The sequence below is a fragment of the Petromyzon marinus genome, unplaced genomic scaffold (assembly GCF_048934315.1).
Source record: "Petromyzon marinus isolate PM22_M1 ecotype Great Lakes invasive population unplaced genomic scaffold, UKy_Petmar_22M1.pri1.0 PM_G_Scaffold_56, whole genome shotgun sequence".
NCBI classification, from domain to species: Eukaryota; Metazoa; Chordata; class Hyperoartia; order Petromyzontiformes; family Petromyzontidae; genus Petromyzon; species Petromyzon marinus.
The window spans coordinates 708,478-719,355 of NW_027423009.1; the positions used below are offsets into that span (position 1 = coordinate 708,478).

At 39.3% G+C, this 10,878-nt stretch overlaps 1 protein-coding gene across 2 annotated transcripts; it reads left to right on the top strand.

Annotated features, from left to right (window-relative positions):
• Window positions 1-763: 763 nt before the first annotated feature.
• LOC142918174 (speckle-type POZ protein-like) lies at window positions 764-9,503 on the top strand. 2 transcript variants are annotated; one of them, XM_076062293.1, is made up of 8 exons: window positions 764-872; window positions 1,435-1,556; window positions 1,729-1,880; window positions 5,097-5,224; window positions 6,009-6,186; window positions 7,595-7,650; window positions 8,078-8,200; window positions 9,224-9,503. In XM_076062293.1, the coding sequence occupies exons 1-8, from the start codon at window positions 795-797 to the stop codon at window positions 9,377-9,379; spliced, it is 993 nt and encodes a 330-aa protein (XP_075918408.1). In that variant the 5' UTR covers window positions 764-794; the 3' UTR covers window positions 9,380-9,503. The 2 variants fall into 2 exon arrangements, with proteins under 2 accessions (XP_075918408.1, XP_075918409.1); XM_076062294.1 differs by lacking the exon at window positions 764-872 and adding an exon at window positions 925-1,012 and having other exon boundaries at window positions 9,224-9,502.
• Window positions 9,504-10,878: the final 1,375 nt, after the last annotated feature.

Consider the following 10,878-nt stretch of genomic DNA (forward strand, 5'->3'; position numbering starts at 1 on the left):
GACAGTTGGTGCCGTGTGCTCGTTTCACGTCGGGGTGCCACTAAAGGCGCAGGTCCCACTCCTGAGTGATCGGTTACGCGACGCTCTTTTGCACGAATAATCAATCTCTTGCAATTTTATTTAATTATTTAAATCTTTCGTGACTGCGGCGATTCATATTCTTTGTTCTTTCGGTAAAGTCACCACGTAGAAGGGAAACAATAAAATAATAAAAAAAATATATAAAACAATAAAATTCTTACGACGTTTCGACCGCAACACAAGCAATCATCGTCAGGTGTGAAAACCACAGCAAGAACATTTAACTCGTAATCTCGTAGTCACTTATGTGTTAATATCGCCTGATGATGTCACTTACATGTTAATATCGCCTGATGATGTCACTTCCCTCTTAATGTCGCCTAATGATGTCACTTCCCTCTTAATGTTGACTGATGATGTCACTTCCCTCTTAATGTCGCCTGATGATGTCACTTACCTCTTAATGTCGCCTAATGATGTCACTTCCCTGTTAATATCGCCTGATGATGTCACTTCCCTCTTAATATCGCCTGACGATGTCACTTCCCTCTTAATGTCGCCTGATGATGTCACTTCCCTCTTATTGTTGCCTATTGATGTCACTTCCCCTCTCAATGTCACCTGATGATGTCACTTCAGTCTAAATGTCGCCGGATGTCACTTCCTTCTTAATGTCGCCTGATGATGTCACTTCCTGCTTAATGTCACCTCATGATGTCACTTCCCTCTTAATGTCACCTGATGATGTCACTTCCCTCGCATTCGAAGCAAACATGTCCAGGGCCCCGAGCTCCCCACCTCCGTCTGAAATGTCCAATGCGCCCATCGCAGAAAGCTGGTGCTACACACAGGTAACTTGTTCCCCTGTGGCCAATCACATTCAACGGGTCTCCGTCTTGTGCCGGTCAAAGTATGCGCATGGCTAATGCATTTAACTTTTACACGTTTTTTGTTCATCGCAAAGCCATCCAAAATGGTTTCATAATTATGTGTAAGTGCAATTATGGATTATCATTGTACAGGCTATTTTTGTACATCAGATTGCAAAGTTCATAGAATTGCACTAACAACATTATACTAGATAATTGTCTCTGATTTTGACTGGTAGTGTATTTTTACAAAAGGGGCAGCAGTTTTTATCAAATAAAAAAAATAAAAAGGCCTTTTATTGCACACTCTAATCTATGACATGTTGAGACTTGTGTTAACGCTGTGCAGTAATGAACATGCAAGGTAATCCCAGAACACTAATAAGACCCTTTCATGTACAGTAATGTTTCTTTCCTTATAGGCAGTTTGTGTTTTTGAGCACAATATTCAGATGTGTGGGTGAAATACTTGAGGGTTTGTCAATGGTCATGTATTTATGGTAATGAATGAGCTTTATAGCTGTTATGTGCTCGTGTATTTCAGGTTAAGGTTGTAAAGTTCTCTTATATGTGGACCATCAACAATTTCAGCTTCTGTCGTGAAGAAATGGGCCAAGTTCTCAAGAGTTCTACATTTTCAGCAGGCACCAATGATACATTGAAATGGTACAGTAAATTCTGGCTATTTTATGACATTAAAAAAAATCACAATGCTCACGGAGGTGCTTTACTAGAACAATTTTGCATAGTGCATGTTTTAGTTCATACTATATTGTTTTAGCAATGTAGTCTGCGCGTACATACACACCTAATATGTCTTGTTTATATGTTCAATCAGGTGCCTACGCATACACCCCAAGGGTCTTGACGAAGAGAGTAAAGATTACCTATCGTTGTACTTGTTATTGGTCAGCTGTCCCAAGAGTGAAGTCTACGCCAAGTTCAAGGTTTCTATTCTTAATGCCAAGGGAGAGGAAACCAAGGCTATGGGTGAAACTACTTGTATTTAAGTATCAATTCACGTCATATGTGTATTTGGTAACAGGATTATATCATAATCAGCCATTATTTATCGACTGCTTGAAACATTGTATAAACCTTACGAACACCATCCCTCATCCTTCACATGAGCTGATCTAATATCTCCTTGTCTACGTTTGACATCGTCTTGGGCATGTACTCTACTTTTCTTCCTATTCGACCACTAGTCTCATCCATCAACCATCCCATTTAGCGATGTGTCCTGTCCAAGCCCAATCTATATTTACAACAGTCAATATGTTGTCTCTAATTTGCCGTTTTGATTTGACCAACGTGTTCCTCTTTCAGTTTCTCACTGTAATTCTCAACATACTTCTCTCCACGCTTTGTGTACTTTTTGGTTTTGTTCCATTTGTCAGTGTTTCTATTTGTAATCAGTGTTTCATAGTAGGTAATATGCACTAGATTGGAATCTTTCATCCTGTAGCACATTGCAACTTTTCATTATCAAATTAATATTCCAAAAGTGCTCTTGATCCTGTTCCACCTTCAGAAGTTGCCATTATGCATATTTTTTGTGTTTTCCATGATATTGACCCTCCAATAATTATTTTATTTTGCTTAGTGTACCTGGACATTGTCATTCACGGACATTTCTTTTCCTAGTTTTACAATCTTCACCATGTGTTATTCCATTGTAATTTATCAAGTGACGGCTTCATTTTTCTGCTTGCACTCACTGTTTATTACAACTTCATTATTTTTGTTTGTATTCTCATCCATTTTTTTATTCATTTCTGGTGGTTTTACAAAGGTTGGCATTTTCATCCCATTTCACACTTCTCCTTTACCTTGCTTTAGTGGTTCATATTGTTTGTTTTATAATTGCCTTATTACTTTCAGGATACTCTTTCAATGCGCGATAACTATTTTAAGTGATGACATCCATACATTTACTGTGCTTTGCTAAGGCTATTAACATGTTTCTGAGAGTCTAAATCTATCTTTTTGTTTTAAACTTTCATGTTTTTTTCTTATTATTTGCTTTGGTGTTGTCTTTGGTAATGTTAACATGTAACTCACGTCACACAACCATGTTTACAAAGACAAGCATTATTAATACACAAACACATTCAACTAATCCATATGAACTATATCTTCATACACTTAAATCCAGGTCTGATTTTCATCTACCTTGAAGTTAAAAGCTAAACTGAACTATTTTTATTTTACCAGGCAAGGCCCACTGAACTACAGTGTGGGAAAAAAGTATTTGATGCCCTGCTGATTTTGTACGTTTGCCCACTAACAAAGAAATGATCAGTCTATAATTTTAATGGTAGGTTTATTTCAACATTGAGAGACAGAATAACTACAACAAAATCCAGAAAAACGCATGTCAAAAATTGTATAAATTGATTGGCATTTTAATGAGGGAAATAAGTATTTGACTCCCTCTCAATCAGAAAGATTTCTGGCTCCCAGGTGTCGTTTATACAGGTAACGAGCTGAGATTAGGAGCACACTCTTAAAGGGAGTGCTCCTAATCTCAGCTTACCTGTATAACAGACACCTTTCCACAGAAGCAATCAATCAGATTCCAAACTCTCCACCATGGCCAAGACCAAAGAGCTCTCCAAGGATGTCAGGGACAAGATTGTAGACCTACACAAGGCTGGAATGGGCTACAAGACCATTGCCAAGCAGCTTGGTGAGAAGGTGACAACAGTTGGTGCGATTATTCGCAAATGGAAGAAACACAAAAGAACTGTCAATCTCCCTCGGTTTGGGGCCCCATGCAAGATCTCACCTCGTGGGGTTGCAATGATCATGAGAACGGTGAGGAATCAGCCCAGAACTACACGGGAGGATCTTGTCAATGATCTCAAGGCAGCTGGGACCATAGTCACCAAGAAAACAATTGGTAACACACTACGTCGTGAAGGACTGAAATCCTGCAGCGCCCGCAAGGTCCCCCTGCAAAACAAAGTACATATACATGCCTGTCTGAAGCTTGCCAATGAACATCTGAGTGATTCAGAGGACAACTGGGTGAAAGTGTTGTGGTCAGATGAGACCAAAATGGACCTCTTTGGCATCAACTCAACTCGCCGTGTTTGGAGGAGGAGGAATGCTGCCTATGACCCCAAGAACACCATCCCCACTGTCAAACATGGAGGTGTAAACATTATGCTTTGGGGGTGTTTTTCTGCTAAGGGGACGGGACAACTTCACCGCATCAAAGGGAAAATGGACGGGGCCATGTACCGTCAAATCTTGGGTGAGAACCTCCTTCCCTCAGCCAGGGCATTGAAAATGGGTCCTGTATGGGTATCCCAGCATGACAATAACCTAAAACACACGGCCAAGGCAACAAAGGAGTGGCTCAAGAAAAAGCACATTAAGGTCCTGGAGTGGCCTAGCCAGTCTCCAGACCTTAATCCCATAGAAAATATGTGGAGGGAGCTGAAGGTTCGAGTTGCCAAACATCAGCCTCGAAACCTTAATGACTTGGAGAAGATCTGCAAAGAGGAGTGGGACAAAATCCCTCCTGAGATGTGTGCAAACCAGGTGGCCAACTACAAGAAACGTCTGACCTCTGTGATTGCCAACAAGGGTTTTGCCACCAAGTACTAGGTCATGTTTTGCAGAGGGGTCAAATACTTATTTCCCTCATTAAAATGCAAATCAATTTATAACATTTTTGACATGCGTTTTTCTGAATTTTGTTGTTTTTCTGTCTCACTGTTCAAATAAACCTACCATTAAAATGATAGACTGATCATTTCTTTGTCAGTGGGCAAACGTACAAAATCAGCAGGGAATCAAATACTTTTTTCCCTCACTGTACATAGCTCTTTTTCAGAAGTGCCCCGGCCACAAACGATAGCTTAACGAGATGGCTTATTGTGTGGAAATGTATAGCAGCCAAATACTCTGGATTTTTATAAATATGGAGGGAAAAACCGGAAGATCTGCATAAAAATACATGCAACCACAAGGAGAACATGCAGATTCCAAATATACAGGCATCAGGGTTGAGATCGAACCCATGACCTATATACCAGGCGAGGTAGTTGACTGCCACCGTGGCGCAGGGCTTTAGAATACATTGCTGTCTTTACACTTTGAAAATAGAATAAAAAAAATTTTTCCCATTACATGAAATTACCACCGTTTATTGTAAGAACTGGTGAGTATTGTTTGAAATCTATTTTTTTACAGAGAGCCCGCGAGCATACCGCTTTTTCCAAGGAAAAGACTGGGGATTTAAAAAATTCATTCGAAGAGATTTTTTGCTTGATGAATCTAATAGCTTGCTTCCAGATAACAATCTGACACTATTTGGTGAAGTAAGTATGACATGCTGCAGCTAATGTGTAATTTTCTATTTTAGTCATTACAATTGCACAGTTGGAGTCAATATTCTACTTAATTGAAGATTGTAATAATTACTTTCCCTGTTCCATACAAGGAAATTGTTAACATGAGTTTTACAAGCACGTTTTTCCTCCACTGGTGCTAGAGTTAACATAGCACAACAATTAAATAATCAAGCGTAATTTTTTTTAGGTTTTCTCCCTCTGGATAGTGTTTATATTTAAACCTTGACATTTTTATAAACTAGAATGTCAGGTATTACATAAAGTGTTTTGTTTAAATGTCGCCACATGAATTCCTTTTCCTATTCTCGGACATCAGCCAGTTTGATGTAAATGTTTCTTGTCCTTAGGGGGGTCCTTTTAATCAGCCAGATTTATATTTTTTACCTTTAAAATACTTTACAAAATACAAGCATTTTTGATAATGAAAGGAAGCACATCAAGAAGGGCTGTTCACTTCCTCTGTTGTTGTGCAGAACCCATAATTAGGGGCCTCACTACCTGTTTAAACTGTTTATACAGTGTAAAATAACTTGACAAAAATATAGAATGAAAATTGATTAATATGAAAAACATTTCACGGACCTCTATTTTGGCATTATTCACAACACTTGTTCTGATATAGGATGTCTGTGCAGATTTGCTTGCTTGATTGAACCAAAGCCTACATCTTCATGCAAAATGTGTAGTTAAGTGAGGATTTGTAAAAAAAAATCATCAAATGCCTTCTCAAAGCTGGTTGATGTCTATGCAGGTTAGTGTGGTGCAGGATTCCGTGAACATTTCTGGTCAATCCAGCATGAGTACATTGATAGTGCCAGATTGCCGGCTGGCAGTTGACTTCGGGGAGATCTGGGACAATTCCCGCTTCACTGACTGCCTGCTTCGTGTTGGTGGCCAGGAGTTTAAAGCACACAAGGCCGTATTGGCAGGTCTGTGCCACAACAAGCAACACATGCGTCATTTAGTGTACAATAGAACCATATAATTAATGATACTGTAATTAGTTTGGGGTAATCAACTACAGCCATTTCCTGTTTTACACTGAATTTTATTAACTAACACTGGCAAATGCTTACGTCAATTTGTAATGCTTTTTGTTAAAGGATACATCAGTAAATATGTGTAATGAATTCAACTGAGTCACAGACGCACTTCTTCAACCGACACACGGGGTACTACCCCGTAACACATGAACAACCTATGGTGGTGGACCACCAGGCTATCTACACTAATTACACGGGAATTAGCTACGACGGACCGGACCCTGGCCGGGGTCCGGGTCCACGTGTTGGTGACTCTTGTAGGACGTAGATTCTTCAGGATGAACAACAGCAGCCGGTCCCTCTCAGGGACCCGGCTTTTATCCTCTGTGGCGGGGGTGGCTCCGCCCTTGGCCACGACCACCTTCTGGAATCCTCTAGCGGGTTCCCGGCCCTGACACGTGACCACCCCTAGCCCCCACCTGGGGGCCCTGTGTACACTTTACCGGTCACGTGTCCTTCGTGGTCAAGTGCCATGGCCCTTGGTAACCCCATTCCCATGGCCAGCACTCTCACACCCTATCCTGTAGGGGTCGGCACCCCACGCAGAGCGTGGTGCCACTCAGCACTGTCAGACAGCGCTCACCATGCCCCTCTCGGGCCGGTACTGCACCCACATCCACGTGGTGCCCGCGATGTTAATACATCGCACGCCGTGCCTCTCTATAGCCGGCATTACACAGTGACATTCGCGATGTCACTACATATATAAATGTAATATTGTATTGTGTGAGAGATGAACATATTTAATTAGCCTGTTGCTAAAGTTTTTATTCCGTTTTTATTTACTTCACTATATCGTTGTTGTGCAGGAATTCATTTTTCACAATGCAGTTATGGTGTAGGTTTTGAGCCTCTAATTTGGACATTTATTTGACAAATGTTTGACAAATCTGTAATGGATATGCCATATGAAATAAAATATGGATCTGGATTTTACCTCTTTTGTATCTAGATTATTTGATCTCTAGATATAACATCTAAATGTGTCTGTACCACATTCTGGTGTTTTTCCAATTCACTGTACAGTAAAACCTTGAATTGCGAGTAACTTGGTCTGCAAGTGTTTTGCAAGACGAGCAAATTTTTTAAATAAATATTAATTTGATAAACGAGTGAGGTTTTGCAATACGAGTAGTACGTATACGCTTTGTCTGCCGAGCGTCACGTGATCACAACTGATATACGAGTGCTTTGATATACGAGTGCTTTGGATTACAAACACGTTTCCGGAACAAATTATTCTCGCAATCCAAGGTTTTACTCTATTTGTTAACAGTTGCTTTACCTTTTTCAGGTCGGTCACTTGTTTTTAATGCTATGTTTGAACATGAAATGGAAGAGAGCAAAAAGGTATCTTTAAATGCAATCTTAATACAGCACATTAATACTGTGATCATACATTTCCAAGGTGCATTTGTCACAATGGATCGGTTGATAAGTATCTCTTGAGAGTGCTGTCAAATGTTGAACTATTACCCTAGTAACTCTTTTGGCGCATTGCACATTTATTATCAAAAAGTATTCATTCTGAGGGAATGTTAGATTGTATTTTATAGCTATTTTTTATACAACATTTCACAGAAGGCCATTGCATGTGTGTCAAGAATGGATTTATTACGCGCAATAAATAGTCATCGGCAAGTTGAATACAACTTGAATGGAGCCACTTTACATGTGTTGTGTAGATATAAAGGATGTTTATTTAATTTAATGCTATATTTTCGTCTCCCAATATATGCCGAAGTTAATTTGAATATATTGTGTTGCTACCTTGCAGAATCGAGTGGAGATTAATGATGTGGAGCCTGACGTGTTCAAGGAAATGATGAGTTTTGTCTATACGGGAAGGGCTCCAAACCTGGAGAAGATGGCTGATGAGCTGCTGGCCGCTGCTGACAAGGTTACACGCTTAAAATATTAACATGAGATCGCACCACCTTGTGATGTATCGGTATGCAGTTGTAGGTCGCAAGTGAAATTAAAACAGCATTTAGGTATTTTCTAAAGCCCGTGTCACAAATAATATGAATAGCAAATGTATATGATGTAGACGTTCACATTAGTGCTTTCAGGTTTTGGAATTGATGTCCTGGGAGATGATTGAATTTTCAACAAAAAATATAAATTGTCATGCAATTTCACAATTGAATTGAATGTCAAACTGGTATTAGTCCATGCTAGAGGCTAGTACGTGTGCATTGAAGTGCATTCACATGCAGCATTTTTATCCTAAGTGCAACCATTTGGCTGTGTGTTCTTGTATTGAGGGTTTTTTGTTAATCACATTAACAATTGATACAATTAGTAATAAAATAAAGGGAAGTGTTTTAAAAGATTGTTTGATATGGCATGGCTGTATAGAAATAAATTGGAACAAATATACTTTTATTAAGGAAACGGATATCCTGCTGTTCCTGAAGATCTGCCAGATAATCAGTTAAGAGTCATTACTCTCCCTTCTGGAACATCATATTCAATAGTTCCTAAAGCGATTGTAATGAAATAAGAATACAAATCGTATAAAGTCGCATGTTCAAGCTTTGTTCATTAAAGTTTAATATTCTGCTAGAGTTGAAATATGGTGGCTTGCAGTTGCATTGTTTATCAGCTTAACAACCAAACTCTTTAAGCTCTTGGAAAACAACATCTCACCTCCTTTGTAATTTGCATGACTTTGTAACCAATATAATAAAGTTTAGGACAAGGACCCCTAATTATAGTAGAGATCAATAAATACATGACTTAAAACATAAATATGCTGAAAGGTTGATGCCATGTTTTAAGAAAATTCTCAAACATTTGACTGCTATATACTGCGTTTATAAAGTAGTTCATGGGGTGAGGGAATGTTATACAAGCGAAATAGGTAGAGAAAATAGTGTTCTTAATACTGAAATTGCACTTTGTTTTTACTTTTCTCAAGTATGCATTAGAGAGGTTGAAGGTGATGTGCGAGGAGGCACTATGCACAAACTTGTCGGTGGAAAATGTTGTAGAGACTTTGATCTTGGCCGATTTGCACAGTGCAGAGCAGTTGAAGGCCCGGGCCATTGACTTCATAATAAACAGGCAAGTCTAGTGAGAGTGTGACTGTCACTGAGCTGCGTAACATTGATGATGTTACCTGGCAATTTGCATTACAGTCCCTTTTAATGGAGACTAACCGTTTGCCCCAATCCTTATAGACACTGCTTATTAGGAGCTCGCTTAACCCTGACTTGTACTTGCAGTCATGCGATGGACGTAATGGAGACGGCGGGCTGGAAGTCCATGGTTCTGTCTCGCCCTCACCTGGTTGCGGATGCTTTCCGTGCCTTGGCCACGGCCCAGTCTCCACAGCTGGGACCTCCATGCAAGCGTCTCAAACAGACTTAACGGTGGCAGGCAAAGAACATCTATGACCAGGAAAACTTTGGCTGCACGGTGCGGTTATTTACCTGTGGCCTCCATGCAAACAACCGTGAAGACTTTGCATCAGACTACCAACTTTCCTCTGCTTTGAAAATAATGTTAATTTAAGCAAATATGTTTACTTTCACAAAAAGGTGGCCAAATTCACTTTACCATGTAATATAGTGTTACATCTATACATCTACAACTCTATAAACAAGTATATATGTAGAAAAAGTGGAAAACTACAACCTAATAAACACCACGACATATCCCAATTGAGAGAGTGTAAAATAAAACGTTCGATGTGATTGTCCCTAGGTGGCAGGACAATTTGGTTCAATTGTTTAGTTAAGCAAAAACAGAATGGTCTAAAACCCTGCAATGTCTACCTTAACGTGAAGGATGAGTATTCGTCCAGTGTCTGTGTACTCAAGGTTACAGATAGTGGTATAGGGAACAACCAGTTCTGAAAGATAAGAATGTGCCAAGCCATATAAGGCCTTAATTCAAGAGGTAAACTTTTCAGATTGATTTTTCATTGCACAGACAGCTTATGCATTGACTAGAACAGGAGTACTATGATTGCGCGAGTTTGAAGACTGACAAAGATAATATTGCAGTCGTGTATCCTGCGTATAACAAAGCATGGATGGAGTGCTCGGTGTAAGAAAAGGCAAGGCACAGCATCAATTTGGCCATGTTACGCAGTTGATAACATTTCACTTTTTTGCTCGTATGGGCTTTCATGTATGACCCAAAGGTTTTTGACTTACAACAAAAGTAAATCTTATGTCCATCAATTTAGTAGTTTGTATTCACGGAAACAAGATGTGCTGTTTTCTAAGTTTTGTTTCGTATTATATTGTAATGATTTGTTTTTATTATGAATTTCATCTATTACAAACTCGTAGCATCATGTCAACCCAGAGTTTTACGTGATTGGAAGGACCATAATTTTTGCATCAGCGCTGTTTTACGTAACCTCTCACTTAAAATTAAACTGTACATAAAATTGCATAAGCTTTGAAGGATTACACACATAGATTTGGAAGCACAGATTTAAAAAATATTCAAAGCTGCAGGATATAATATGAAAGTACAACAAATGAGCAGTGTCATGGATTTGAGTCGATTTTAAGAATATTACAATCTAATGCAATGTGTTGGGATATGAACAAATGCAAA